We start from the raw sequence: 16066 nt of genomic DNA, 5'->3' as shown, positions 1-16066 counted from the left end.
TCATCGCTTCTTCAAAACCCTACTGCCCACCCTTCGAACGCCAACCAAGCAGCCACTAACCTCACTCAATGGCTAACCAATAGCGCCGACAACCTAGCACCTTTGAAAAAACGTCAAATCAAACTAGGCAGCAAAAACGCCCCCTGGTTCAACGATGATCTTAAGACATCCAAGAAACGCTGTCGCTCCCTTGTGAAGGCCTGGAAAAAAGACCCAAACACCAGCACCAAGGACGCCCTCAAAAACGCCACCCGCACACACCACCAACTGATCCGGACTGCCAAGAAAGCTGCACTTAAAGACCGTCTAGACAACAACGCCCACAACAGCAAGGAATTATTCAACATCGTCAAAGAATTTACCAACCCCTCAGCCAACTCCAACGACATCACTCCCTCTCAAACCCTCTGCGACTCCCTTGCCTCGTTCTTCCACAACAAAATCGCAGACATCCACAACAGCTTCGACAACCAACACGGAGACCAACCCACCCAACCTTCTGCCGTACCCTCACCCCCCTTGAACTTCCTTACTGATTGGAACCCAATCTCCACTGAGGACACCATCCGCCTGATGAACTCCATCCACTCAGGATCCCCCACAGACCCATGCCCTCACCATATCTTCAACAAAGCTGACTCCATCATAGCACCACACCTCCGAGACGTCATCAACTGCTCCCTCAACTCCGCCACCTTCCCGGAAAGCTGGAAACACGCCGAACTCAGCGCCCTTCTGAAAAAACCCACACTTGACCCCACCGAACTCAAAAACTACCGCCCCATCTCGCTCCTACCATTCCCGGCCAAAGTCATCGAGAAAGCCGTCAACAGCCAGCTCGCCGCCTTCCTCGAAACCAACAAATCCCTCGACTCCTCACAGTCCGGCTTCCGAGCAAAACACAGCACTGAGACTGCACTCATCGCAGCAACAGACGACATTCGAACCCTACTGGACAATGGAGACACAGTCGCCCTCATCCTGCTTGACCTCTCCGTAGCCTTCGACACAGTCTGTCATAACACCCTCCTACAACGCCTCAGAAACATCGGAATCCAAGGAAAAGCACTGGATTGGATCACCTCGTTCCTTACCGGAAGAACTCAGACAGTCCGCCTTCCACCATTCAAGTCAGAAGCCACTGAAGTCATTTGCGGCGTGCCACAAGGATCTTCACTCAGCCCCACTCTCTTCAACGTATACATGAGCCCCCTCGCGACCATCGCACGCCAACACAACCTCAACATCATCTCCTACGTGGATGACACTCAACTGATCCTCTCACTCACCAAAGACCCGAACACCGCCAAAACCAACCTACATGAAGGAATGAAAGAAGTAGCCGAGTGGATGAAACACAGCCGTCTGAAACTGAACTCAGACAAAACAGAAGTCCTTATCTTAGGCACCTCCCCTTCCGCCTGGGATGACTCTTGGTGGCCAGAGGCCCTTGGAAAAGCACCCATCCCGACGGACCACGCACGGAACCTGGGCATCATCCTGGACTCCACACTCTCGATGAACAGACAAGTCAACGCCGTTTCATCATCGTGCTTCAACATTCTTCGCATGCTCAAAAAAACATTTCGCTGGATCCCCACCGAAACTAGAAAAACGGTCACCCACGCACTGGTCACGAGCCGCCTGGACCACGGTAACACCCTATACGCCGGTACCACCGCAAAACTTCAGAAAAAACTCCAACGCATCCAGAACGCTTCAGCCAGACTCATACTAGACATCCCGCGTAAAGACCACATTTCTAGTCACCTGAAAAACCTCCACTGGCTCCCCGTCAATAAGAGAATAACATTCCGCCTCTTAACCCACGCACACAAAGCACTTTACGAACTCGGACCCGAATGCCTCAACACACGACTTTCCTTCTACACCCCCTCCCGCCAGCTACGCTCCTCCAACCAAGCCCTTGCTGCCGTACCCCGCATCAACAAAACCACCATGGGAGGAAGATCCTTCTCCTACCTGGCAGCTAAGACCTGGAACTCACTCCCCATTCACCTTCGCCTCACTCAGAACCACCTAGCATTCAGAAAGCAACTTAAAACTTGGATATTCGACAAGTAATTCCCCACCCTTCCTCCAGCGCCTTGAGACCCTCTGGGTATGTAGCGCGCTATATAAATTATTTGACTTGACTTGACTTGACTTATTGCAGTTAGTTGAATCATGTGGTGCGCTATTATGTTCCTTTCCATGCAACACTGATCTTATGCTTCCTACCACGACTATGACCCCAGAGTTTGCAGTTCTCCCAGCAGCTAAAATACATACAACAATACTACATTGATGAGATGACTAAGGTGGGCATAGTTTCATGGAATGTCCCTAGTATGAGCACTGTGTGGAAGTGGCATGCAGTTCAGCAATATGTCAGAAGGCGGGTCATACAGATAGCTCTTCTGCAGGAGAGATGTAACGGGGAAAGGTTGGGAGAGGGTATAGTGTATTGGATTACAAAAATTATGACGGGGTAATGCTTCAGCCCCCCGTACACAGGCTTCACACTAGGTGCACTTATCTGGATTGGACGGGGGTCCTCTTCTGCTTCATGGGGGTCTGAGATTGATCCCGAGGGTCACTATGTACTTGTGTAAGGCCAATTCGATGGCAGGACATTCCTGTAGGGAAACTTATATGGCCCCCAACACTGCACAGCCAACCTTTCTAGCAACATTATCCGCAATCCTTACTAAATGGGCTCACATCCCGGAGATATTAGGTGAGGATTTCAATTGTGTGCTTGATCTGCACCAAGATAGCTGGCATCTGACACTCCCAGCTTCTTTGGTGGTGACACTTTTCCCACTGGCTGCAACACTGGTCTTTACTGGACTGTTGGAGATCGTTTCATCCCGACTCCAGGGAGTTCTGTTATTATATGTTCGAGGCATGTGGGCTGCTAAATTCATATCGGTAGCATAGATCGCCGCCTAGTGTTGGGTCCGGATGATTGCACATTGTTGTCCTGGAAGAGTCTTCGAAGTATCACGAGATAGGTGGCTCCTCCCCTGGACTACAGTGCGCATGGGCATCGACTCCATCCCCAGATTGTTTTTTTCCGCCATTGGGTTCGGATGTGATTTCGACGTCTCCTGTTCGGAATCTTAAAAGAACTTTATCAAAGCCAAAAGGCCTTCTTAGCACTGTCGGTATTGTTCGCGTTCGGTCCCGTATATCTTCCAGCTCGTGGAGTCTGATATCCGGGGGGTCGTGTGACTCTTCGGTTATCGGGGCCTAGTCGACGCAGCAAGACTTCGACGGCATGGAGCGGAGTCCATTCAAGAAATGTCCCGTGTGTGGATCCAAGTACCCACACATAGACGTCCATCCTGTGTGCAACAAGTGCCTGTCGCCGGACCACGACGAGGCCAACTGTATGGCCTGTTCCAGATTTCGATCGAAAAAGACGATCAAGCTTCGGCGCGTGGCGCGCCTTGAGGCCCAGCGAACGGCTCCAGCACCGGTGGACATCTTTGACGACCCCGCGGAAGACGAGCAAGTGCGTCACCTGCAGATTTCCCCTACCCCGGTGGAGGTCGAGTCCGAAGACGGAGCTGACGACCACAGTCCCGACATTGAAGAAATCGTCGAAGGTAGGGGACGACGACTAAGCATATGGGGCCATGGAAGATAGCTCGGAGGAAGAGCTATGCCCCGTTCGTACTCTTACAAAGGCTCAGGTCACGGGATCGCCACGCGGCCTTACCCACGACCTTACACCTCGATCCACGGCCCCGCCTTCCAGCTCGGCTACGGACGCCTCCGCGGAGCCGCCATTACTGAAAACGAAACCGAAACCCTCGGTACCGGTGAAAACAAAGATGGCCGACACGCCATCGAAACCAAACAGGCGCAAGCTGCCGACCAGGCTAAGGTGCCGAAGGTAGTTAAGGAGCCAAGCTCGAAGAAGCCCATCGGTTCGGAGTCTACCAAGGGAGACAAGCCGACGCCCAAGAAGACCGCCGAGCCTGCATCGGGAAAGTCTGTCGCGCCGAAAACCAAGGGGCCCGTTGACGCGAAGTCGGTGAAGGCCGCAGAGCCGAGGTCTGGGGCCGTGACCCCTAAAGGAAAACCAATCGATCCGAAGCCATCGGCATCGACGTCTACGGTAGTGGACAGTGATCGAAGCGCACCAGTCACGAGTGCTCCTCGACCGGACAAACACAAGTCAGCCACGCTCGGGTCTTCCCCAGGGGGCGGACCACGGACATCAGTCGGATCGACAAAACCGTCCGCTTCCTTTACGAAGCAGGTCTCGGACTCCCTCAAGCACCTTAAGGACAAGGCTTCGGCACGGAACCGAAGACTCCTTCCGCACCGAAGCTAACAGACGCACCGAAGACCACATCGGCACCGCTCGTCTACACGTTGCCGCCTAAGGTGGCGCCGAAGGCCTTTGCACCGCGGTCGGTGCCCAAGGACACCGTGTCGACGTCCACTACACCGGCTGGGACCGTGGGTCCTCGACAACCTTTGGTTGAAGAACGGTCGGAGCATTTCATCGATGCCGACACCGGCAAACTCACGCTATACAAGAGGAAGATTACTTCACAACCTTTGCAGTCCTTTACCATTCCTCTGAAACGTAAAAAGCCTGCAGCAGACACCCCAGTTCTGGTGGAGCAGATTCTTCCTCAGCATAGGCGGAGTGCAACACCTTCACCCACATACTCAGATGGGGATGGAGGGGACCAAGATGAGGAGTACAACTTCCCTGCTCATACAGAGCCTGATGAGCAGCAGGAATCATGGATGGATACTGGTGATCAAGGGGACCAGCAGACGGTCCAGGATCCACAGGTCTATAACGTAAAGCCGTCCCCCACTGAGGACTCTGCGGCATTTAATGCCTTAATCGAAAGGGCAGCTACAAACCATAAGGTGGAGATGCATGCTGACCCCGTGGAAGTGGACTTCCTTTTTGACACTTTCTCTACTGCTGAAAAAACTGTCAAGACTCTCCCAATGTTGAAAGGGGTCCTTAAGCATGCGGCAGACATTTTCAAGGAACCCACGAGATCCCGGGTGGTAAACCCACGCATTGAGAAGAAATACAGACCGGCACCTGGCGACCCCACTTACATAAGGGGCCAGTTGCCTTTGGACTCTTTGGTGGTCTCTAATGCCCGCAAGAGGGCAAACTCCCAAACAACGGGTGAAGCTCCTCCCCCAGACAGAGTCAAAAGTGCTGGAGGCATCTGGGAAGCGGGTAGCAGCTCAGGCGGCCAACATATGGCGCATCTCAAACACGCAAGCTCTGTTGGCCAGATACGATAGGGCGCACTACGACACCCTAGAGCAGCTGTTACAACACCTCCCAGACCAGTTTAAAGAGGGAGCTGAAATGCTTATTCAAGAGGGGAAGCTCATCTCCAACGCTGCTATAAAGTGTGCGCTAGATGTTGCGGACACAGCAGCGAGAGCGATCAACACTAGTGTGATGCTGAGACGTCAGGCATGGCTCCGCATCTCGGGATTCAAGCCAGAGATACAAACTACTATCCTCAACCAACCCGTTAATCCAGACAGGTTGTTTGGCCCAGAGGTGGACACCACCCTAGAGAAGATCAAAAAAGATACCGAGACTGCCAAGTCCATGGGAGCTCTCCAGTCACAACAATTTAGAGGGAACACTTTTCGTCGCTCAGGAAAGCGCGGTGTTAACAGAGGGCACATGTCGCAGCAGACGCCATTCAATAAAAGTGGTGCGCAATCCTCCTACAGCAAGCAGGGCAGAGGTGGATACAGAGGAAACGGTGCCAAGGGTAGAGGCGCAGGTAACAACAGTTCCCGTTCCTCTGCCGCCAACAAACAGTGACTCCCTGTCACTGCCCCCGACCATCCAACACCTGTCGGGGGGAGACTCCAACAGTTCCTGCCCGTCTGGAAGTCCATCACCACAGACAGGTGGGTCAGGAAACTTATCCAGTTCGGCTATTGTTTAGAACTGACATCCACCCCACCACCCATGCCCCCAAAACACCGTCCTATGTCAGCAGAGCACTTGCACTTATTGCAGCAGGAGGTTCTAGTGATGCTGCAAAAAGGCGCAATAGAGCTCGTGCCGGTGGAGGAGGAAGGCACAGGGGTTTATTCCCTGTACTTCTTAATCCCAAAAAAGGACGGCTCGCTCAGACCGATTCTAGACCTACGCCCCTTAAACCAGTACATTCTTTCAGAACACTTCCACATGTTGACACACTTCCACATGTTGCAGCAGGTTCTTCCCTTGTTACAACGGGGAGACTTCCTCGCAACCTTGGACCTCAAAGATGCTTACTTTCACATACCACTCCACCCCTCCCACAGAAAGTACCTCAGGTTCACCATCCAAAACAGGCATTACCAGTTCTAGGTACTCCCCTTCGGAGTGACCACTGCTCCCAGAGTGTTCACAAAATGTCTGGCGACAGTGGCGGCACACCTTCGGAGACAGAGTATACATGTCTACCCTTATCTGGACGACTGGCTCGTGCAGGCAAAGTCAGCCCAGCAGTGCGCCGCAGACATGTCCCACACCATTCACCTCCTTCACAGTCTAGGATTTACACTGAACTACCCGAAGTCACACCTTCAGCCAGCCCATGTGCGGCAGTATTTAGGCGCGACGATCAATACTCTGGCTGCCACAGCTCAGCCAAACCCAGCGAGGATCGACAACATCCAGGCGCTGATCCAAAAGTTCAGACCACAACACTCACTCCCAGCGAGAGTGTTCATGCAGTTGATAGGCATGATGGCCTCCTGCATCTTCATAGTCCCGCACGCGAGACTCCATATGCGTCCGCTCCAGGAATGCTTAGCGCATCAGTGGACTCAGGCTCAAGGACAACTAAACGACCTAGTGTTGGTGACGGGTCGGGCATACAGCTCTCTGCATTGGTGGAATCCACACAACCTTTGCAAGGGCCGACTGTTCCAGGAGCCTGTGCCACAGATTACACTAACAACGGACGCGTCTCTCCTGGGATGGGGGGCTCATGTGCTCCACTATACGGTGCAGGGACTATGGACAACGCAGCAGAGGAAGATGCACATCAACTACTTGGAGCTGATGGCAATCTTCATGGCTCTCAAGTCCTTCAAAGTACATCTGTGCAACAAAGTCGTGTTGATCCGGCCGGACAACATGACAGCCATGTACTACATTCAAAAGCAGGGAGGTACGCACTCTCCACAGTTGTCTCATCTGGCTCAGAGCATGTGGAAGTGGGCCATTCAGAGGAACATCTTCCTCATGGCGGAACACCTCCCGGGCACAGACAATCAGATGGCGGATCTGCTCAGCAGGTACAGCCACCAGATGCACGAGTGGGAGTTACATCCATCAGTACTCCGCCCGTACTTCCAGCAATGGGGTCATCCAGAGATAGACCTGTTTGCCACGGAGGAAAACGCAAAATGCCAAAGCTTTGCCGCCAGGTTCCCTCACCCACTATCGCAGGGCAATGTGATATGGATGAACTGGTCAGGCAGATTTGCGTACGCTTTTCCCCCAGCGCCTCTCATTCCGCTGGTGGCAAGAAAGCTCAAGCAACACTCGCTGACGCTCATCCTAGTTGCTCCAACGTGGGCGCGACAACCGTGGTACACCACGTTCCTCGAACTCTCCGTGGTACCGCATCAAAGACTGCACCTCACACCCCGGCTCTTGACGCAGAACCGTGGCGACATTCAGCACCCGGATCCGCAGCAGCTCAATCTGGCGATCTGGCTCCTGAGGTCTTAGAGTTTGGCTACCTTGATTTGCCCCCTGAATGCATGGACATCATCCGGGAGGCAAGGAAGCCCACTACCAGAGCTTGCTATGCAGCAAAATGGAAGCGGTTTGTCATCTACTGTACCGAGCACGCTATCAACCCGCTCGATGCCTCCATTCCTAATATCATCTGCTATCTGTTGCATCTTTACAAATGCAATCTAGCATATGCTTCCATTAGGATACACTTATCCGCCATAGCGGCTTATCTCCAAAACAGGCAGCATCTCTCTGTCTTCAGGGTGCCTGCCATTAAAGCATTCCTGGAAGGGATGAAGCGGGTCATCCCTCCCAGGACCCCGCCAGCTCCTGTGTGGAACCTCAATGTGGTGCTCACCAGATTGATGGGTCCCCCATTTTAACCTCTGCATTCATGTGAGCTTCAGTTCCTCACATGGAAAGTGGCTTTTCTCATTGCCATAACGTCTCTAAGACGTGTTAGTGAGCTACAGGCGCTCACCATCCAAGAGCCATTTATACAAATTCATTCAAACAGGGTGGTGCTGCGCACTAACCCCAAATTTCTCCCTAAGGTGGTGTCGCAGTTTCATGTCAATCAAACTATCGAACTGCCCGCATTCTTTCCCAACCCAGAAACGGTAGCAGAAAGGATGCTCCATACGCTTGATGTCAAAAGAGCGCTTATGTACTACATTGACAGAACACAACCTTTTCGAGAGACACAGCAACTCTTTGTTGCCTTCGCAGCCCAGCACAAAGGCAACCCCATTTCCAAAGCAGGAATAGCCAGGTGGATCGTTAAGTGTATTCAGATTTGCTATCAGAAGGCTAAGCGCACTTTAACGGTCCCCCCCAGGGCGCACACTACACGCAAGTTGGGGGCCTCCATGGCATTCCTGGTTAACATTCCTTTGGAAGACATTTGTAGGGCAGCCACATGGTCTACACCACATACGTTTACCAAACATTACTGTGTAGATGTGCATTCCAAACATCAGGCAGCTGTAGGACAGGCTGTTCTTAAAACACTTTTTCAGACTTCTGCAGCTGGCACGGACGGCCGCCGTTAATGGAGGGACTGCTATGTATTCTATGCTACAGATATGAATTTAGCAGCCCACATGCCTCGAACTGAATATGCTACTTACCAGTATGCATCTGTTCTTGGCATGTAGGGCTGCTAACATTCATATCGCCCGCCCTCCTCACCGGCGCCCGTAGCGGCTGCAGACTTTTCTTACATTTTATCTCCAGCATGGCCATCACTTTCACTGTTAAACTCCATCTTTGCCTTAATGGCTAAAAACAATCTGGGGATGGAGTCGATGCCCATGCGCACTGTAGTCCAGGGGAGGAGCCACCTATCTCGTGATACTTCGAAGACTCTTCCAGGACAACAATGTGCAATCATCCGGACCCAACACTAGGCGGCGATCTATGCTACAGATATGAATGTTAGCAGCCCTACATGCCAAGAACAGATGCATACTGGTAAGTAGCATATTCAATATTGATACTTTGTGAGCTCCAGAAAGCATTTGTGAACTGACAAACACTAGATAAACTCAATACAAGATCAAGTACGAGCAAGACTTTGTACCTATAGAATTCAAAAAGATGTTTCTATGTGTTGTAAATGTGTTGTACGTGACCCTTGGAGGAAACCTAGTGCAAAGGAAACAATTTATGAGGGACATTCTCTGGGGCTTTCTTTTTCCCAGCTGCGTTGAATAAAACTTTAGACTATCAGTTGTCATAAGACCAAATATTTGTCACAGATAATACTCTTACACAATAGATAACCATTACAACACTCCGCAGGAAATAGGAGCAGCTGAAAATCTCCACCTGGTAGCAAAGATTACATCGTATAATCGAATGTTAAAAGATAGACTTCTGCAATCATTATGAGAGCTTCTTTATTACCATCTGGACATCCGTGTGAAATATACTGAGGGCTGCCTTACCCACAATAATTCATGTTCTCTAGCTGGCTGTATGACCATAGGCATGGTGCCTTCCACCCTGTAGTCCAATGGCTCACATCTCTAATGTATTGATGGTTAACATATACACTGGTAGTGCTCTTTCGGCTCGACTGTGACTGCAGTCAGGAGATTAGGGTGGGGATATTGAGGTTTAAGAATCTAGAGAAACCTGAGAGGTTGTTTTTTCCTTTCTTGGTCTCTGTAGACTTTTGCTTTCAACTTTTACAAATTGTATCGGTACATGCATAATGTTGAAAAGATTTGCAAATATAGTTTGGCAGCGTGAATCTTTCTGGATTCACTATGCTGTGCATTATTCCGCGGTCTTGTGGTTGGGTCCGGATTCGTAGTCTTTTCTTTGTTTTTGTTTTTTTTTTTTCTTAGCCCAGGTGGGCGTCGGCGTCACACCCCCTTGGGTGTATTTCCGGTGACGTCGGCATGCTTCCTGCGGAAGCTCCCACTCTTTGAACTGAAAAATGTTATTCAAAATGGCTGTTCACCAGAAAAATTTAGTTGTAGGAACAATGAAGTAATAGGTTGTGAACATGCCAGTCTGTTGATGTGAAAATCTTATAAAGCAAGCCTTATATGAAATGTGTCTATTCCACAATAATGTTGATTTTGTTTGTCAACAATGTTCCTGTTGTGAAAAAACTGTTCCTATAACTGTCATAATGCACAGCTCTTCTTAATGTGTATATACATACAAGTTTGTAATTTAATGTATTTTTATGGCTACATTTCATGTTTCTACTAGCCCATCGCCGCGTCGAGAACGTCATCGTAGTAAAAGCCCACGGCGACACCGGAGCAGGTCGAGAGATCGACGCCATCGGTCCAGATCTAAATCTCCAGGTATGTTGTAACTCGTCCGTCTCCGAGGAGAGGCGGGGGCGAATGATAAGCAAACAGACTTTTTTGTTTATTTTGATTAGCTATTTTTTTTCTGTTTTCATTGCAACACACAGTGTTGGCAGATCTAATATGTCTACCACTGGCTGCCAGCCTTTTTGCTTTGTTAATGCTTGTTTTTTGCCATGGGTATCATAAAATGTAATTGTGGGAACAGTATCAGGCACTTGCCAATATAAACAAAAAAACACTCTGCAAGAACATGTATCTTTTTTTTATTTCACAAAGCACACATTGCCATAGGAGTCCTTGGCAGTAAAGGCAACTATTTGTGTGGAGGTACCCCTTGTGAAAGAGAGGAATGCCATCATTAACAGGGAAGTTATCCAATGGCTTAAGCTTGTTGAGTCATTTCCTCATGCTGAGTGAGACAACAATTGACCAATGGAGGAAGAGGGCTGGCTGAAAGCCCCTAAAATTAAGGCTATATAATACCAGACCTAAAAATGGGCTAATTGGCCATGTTGAAGAGCGGTTTCATTTTTCTGATTAGCAAGCCTTATTCTGAAAGTTGGATTAGTATTCAAGCATTTTTAACCTGTGATCAAACCCAAGTTTCGTACAGGCAAAGGTCCATGAAACAACCAGACCAAAAGAGCTCCATGGATCCCCGGTTTGACCTGTCTGCACCTCCTTATTGTAACATTGGCTACATGCCAATATTATGCAAAATGTAGCTTATGGCTTCCTGGAGCTATAGAAATGCTTTTGGTCCTATTTCTTTCTCCAAGATTTTATCAGCTTCTACCTTTCACTGTACAGCCTAGTTTAGATTGTTCGATTCACATACCTCTAACTTTTTGAAGTGAGAGCACTAACTGGGCATTGAACAAATTTAATGTAATTTACTGTATGCTGCTGCATCGGAGGGTCTAACCCCTACCAGTCTTAACTGCCTGGGACAGTCAAGTGCTCCAATGCAATGAATTTGCCATTTAATTAGACTGCAATGGTATTGTGGCCCTTGGGCACCAGTGGTAAATGCAGGTTACTGCCCAGTAAACCATAGACTGCCTTAGGGCCCAAAGAAATGGCCTCACAAATTGTCTTGTGTCTTCTTGTCAAAAGGAGGTTCCTTCCTACACTATTAAAACCCTTTGTATAGTGGTAATGATATACCATTCACTATTTTCCTAATAAAGTGGACAGAAGTGGCCTATTTCCGCACTGAGATTTTACCAATTTGCATTGTGTTCACTGCTCATCTCCTTACCTCCGATACATTCTCCCTCCCCTTTATGCTGGTTTGTAGCACACTTGAAGCTTCACTGGAAAAAGGTAAATACTGCATGTGTGTAGACTGCATGCCTGCATCCCAACTCTATTCAGAAAGTCATTGCTATGTGCTAAAGTACTAATAACTTGTTTTTATACTAATTTGCAGCACCCTTCTGAGATTTCTGGGTGCTGTAAATGACAAATTCAGTTTTTTCCACAGTTTGTTGATGCTCATTTTGAGGACCATGGGGGAGTGGAGGGATGAATGTAGATTCCCAGGATATTCTGCAGACCACTCCACATGTTGAGTGGCTATGATTCAGACTCCTTGAACCACACCACTCTGTTATTTTGCTTTAGCAGCTTCCTTTATTGCTTTTTGCAATCTGATGGATTTGCAGGTGGTATTTGATTGTCACAGGACATGAGGGTGGGGGAAGAGCAACAAAAAAACAAGCATTTGCAATGCACTAGGTCTCACATTAGGAAAGTGTGAGCTATTGGTATTGTAAATGACCATTTTTTTAAAATGTGTTGGCTTTGAAAATATATAACTTAATAGCATTGTTATTCACAAAGCCAATAGCTTACACTTTCCTAATGCGAGTCCTGTTGGCTATGGCAATGCTTGTTGGTAGCAAGCAAGGACAGTGCTGTTGTGGTGCTGAGTGATGCTGTTGTGGTTGGGCTGAGTGATGCTGTCGTGGTTGGGCTGAGTGATGATGTTGTGGTTGGGCTGAGTGATGCTGTTGTGGTTGGGCTGAGTGATGCTGTTGTGGTTGGGCTGAGTGATGCTATTGTGGTTGGGCTGAGTGATGCTATTGTGGTTGGGCTGAGTGATGCTATTGTGGTTGGGCTGAGTGATGCTATTGTGGTTGGGCTGAGTGATGCTATTGTGGTTGGGCTGAGTGATGCTATTGTGGTTGGGCTGAGTGATGCTATTGTGGTTGGGCTGAGTGATGCTATTGTGGTTGGGCTGAGTGATGCTATTGTGGTTGGGCTGAGTGATGCTGTTGTGGTTGGGCTGAGTGATGCTGTTGTGGTGTCCCAGAGTGATGTGGTGGTGTCCCAGAGTGATGTGGTGGTGTCCCAGAGTGATGTGGTGGTGTCCCAGAGTGATGTGGTGGTGTCCCAGAGTGATGTGGTGGTGTCCTAGAGTGATGTGGTGGTGTTGTGTGGCGTGCAGCAGTGTGTGGCGTGCAGCAGTGTGTGGCGTGCAGCAGTGTGTGGCGTGCAGCAGTTTGCAACATGCAGCAGTGTGCAACATGCAGCAGTGTGCAACATGGCAGTGTGCAACATGGCAGTGTGCAACATGGCAGTGTGCAACATGGCAGTGTGCAACGTGGCAGTGTGCAACATGCAGCAGTATGAGTAATGCAGCAGTGTGCGACGTGCAGCAGTGTGCGGCGTGCAGCAGTGTGCGGCGTGCAGCAGTGTGTGGCGTGCAGCAGTGTGTGGCGGGCAGTAGCGTGCAGCAGTGTGAGGCGTGCAGCAGTGTGAGGCGTGCAGCAGTGTGAGGCGGGCAGCAGTGTGAGGCGTGCAGCAGTGTGTGGCGTGCAGAATAATCTGGGCTAACAAATGCGGGGAAGCTAGACTAAAACAAAACCCAAAACATCGCCTCACTCCGAAAGCAAATCCGTTACTGCGGGGGAGGGGGCTGTAGCTGAAACTAAATAAAGGTGACTTCGTACATTATGGGAATGCTTGCATGTTTATTAAAGCCCAGGCCATGGTTGAAGAAGCAGCACAGACGTGCTACGTTTATAGGAGGAGTGGTTCTGCCTTTTGTTGCCGACACCTTGCAGTGGCCACAGTTAATGTGTGGTGCAGAGTGGCAGCACGTCGTGGAGCATCAGAGCAGAGTCCGCTCTCGCAAATAGAAATTTCTCTGTTGTCTCTGTGTTTATTTCGGTTGTAATGCAAGGAAAACCTCCATTTTAAAAGTTTAAGATGGAAGGACTAGCGCATTGTCGCATGTACCTATGTGGGCACTAATCGGGAAATACGATAAAAAATGTAAGTGGTCTGGTGTGAAACATGAAGCGGGGTGGTCGTGAAGAGGCGCTGCGCTGATTAAGGGAAAGGAAACACAAACACTTGCATGAAGAGCTCTTTCAGATGAAAAAAAATGGCCCTGAGCCATTAACTATAATGGGAGAAGTTTGTATGCCACAAGTTATCATGGTGATCCATGGGGATGAACAAACAACAACAAGCTCTCTGCATTGCTGGGGCGGGGGAGCTGCAGCCTTTGAAGTATGATGGTGGTGGGAGCGGGGGAGCCGCAGCTTTGAAGTCTGATGCAAGGCACAGACAAATGGTGGTGTGACGTGGCTGGCGATGGCGTGCACGCGCATAGCTCACATGAACTGTGTGTGATCCGCAAGTTTGGTAGAGTTTTTGAAGTGCTTACCATAATTCTTGCGTATATATCCCTGCGGGATAGAATAGTCGAGACCTAAAAATGATGGGGCAAGATGATTTAGTCACAAAGATGGCTGCTAGATCTACTGCTCCTTTTACAGGACCACTTGCAGGCTTTTAGTTTACTTGTACTTCCTCTTTTATAGTCATGATCTCCTTCTTTATCATTAGCTTTGCAAAACACACTTAAGATTCAGTAGTATAAACTTGTGAATTTTCTGCAGCTTCATTTAAAGGAACATAAGGCAACACAAGAATCAGAGACCAAATGTCAGCCAAACACGCAGTTTATCATTATTAGTATTACATTTTATCATTACTTTCCTCTGGGTAGCGTCTTTTCCTAGCATACGTGCTTGCCTTATCATTCACTGCTCCACTGCACCATTCCCTGCTTTAATGCCACCTTGATTCTTGCTCTGTCAACGTGAACCTGTATCCTGTTTGCTCCTTTTGAGTTATCCCTATCTGCTCACATTCTGTTGATTGGGGTCTTTCTCATCTGTGCAAGTTAGGGGATGTTGTAAGGAGAGCTGTGGACATGGTGCCTGGAGATGTAGCCTTAGATCAAAGGAAGCTGGACCTGGTTCTAATTTCTTGCTTTCTGCCAGGAATTGGGTCCTCTTGCCACTGTCTCAGTAGGGCTGTAGTGCTGGCTTCTTTATCCTTATCGTATCGATCTATTGCACTATCCCAGTCACACAGCTCCTCGATGCCTGACCTTTCCACTGCTTTCCAAATATGGATATGGGGTATTTTAAGGAATTTGACTAATGCACCAGATTTCACATGTTACTGTTAACAAGTAAACTTTCAAGAACACCTTAGGCTTTCAACTCTTGTAAAAGCCTCACCCCTTCAAATGTCTCTCCCACCAAAAAAGGTTAGCAGTCCTTAACTGCTATGAACCCCTCTTACATGTCACCAGCGCCAGGATACTCCTTGCGGAGTGGCAGTCAGCGCTTTACAAATACCAATTTACATTTACATTTACGTACCTTACTGTCGCCACACCTAGCCCACCCCTCCAGCACCAAACCTAACAAACCCCATCATGTGCTCTTCCCAGGAGCAGTCCTTAGCTAGGGACTCAACCCCATTACCAGGGAGGGTACCACTTTCTCTGTTGCAATGTTTTCATGCGGGCAGACACCGACAGCCACCCAGACCTCTACCCGCTTCTTGTGGTGACTACTGGGGTTTGTTATCAGGGTTCTACCTATGCACGGTCTTCAAAGTTAACTAAGCATCTAACAATAACACTATATGCATTTGTTAGAATCTCATCTACAATTGGTCATACTTAAAAAGCACACAAAAGCCAGAACCACATTAACATCTCATGAAAGCCATATTGTTGAGAAAACACTGCCGAATGAACTGCATTGTCTCACACTCAACATACTCTAGAACCATACAAACAAAAACGCATAAACATAACATATTGGTTTGCATCATAAAAGACCAAGCAGGGTTGGGATGCATGTACAAAAACATTTCTCTGAGAGCTCTTTGCCCTGCCATATTTCTTCCCGCCACCCTCCACCCACCTGCCGTGCAGATGAGGCAAAGCCAAAAAGGCAATTGACACACCATCCTGTACATCTGAAAAACACAGAGCTCTTCTTCGATTACACTAATTTTACTTTCAAAAAAGTGCCCAAACTAGTATACAACTTTACACTCCACACTGCTAACCACACACAACCAAACACCATCAAACCAACATTCTCCTTTCAAAGGTTGCCGAAAGATGTTTCAAACATTGATTTTGGACCCCCTC

At 48.9% G+C, this 16066-nt stretch overlaps 1 protein-coding gene across 1 annotated transcript in view; it reads left to right on the top strand.

Annotated features, from left to right (window-relative positions):
- PRPF38A (pre-mRNA processing factor 38A) overlaps window positions 1-16066 on the top strand; it is a 117815-nt gene that overhangs the window by 79109 nt on the left and 22640 nt on the right. The window contains exon 8 of the mRNA XM_078670607.1: window positions 10487-10584. Coding sequence (XP_078526733.1) covers window positions 10487-10584 — 98 coding nt within the window. The remainder of the gene's footprint in view (window positions 1-10486; window positions 10585-16066) is intronic.

The sequence above is a fragment of the Lissotriton helveticus genome, chromosome 1_2, assembly GCF_964261635.1.
Source record: "Lissotriton helveticus chromosome 1_2, aLisHel1.1, whole genome shotgun sequence".
NCBI lineage: Eukaryota > Metazoa > Chordata > Amphibia > Caudata > Salamandridae > Lissotriton > Lissotriton helveticus.
Note: the sequence above shows the minus strand (reverse complement) of the source record. Positions and strands in the feature narration are given on the sequence as shown.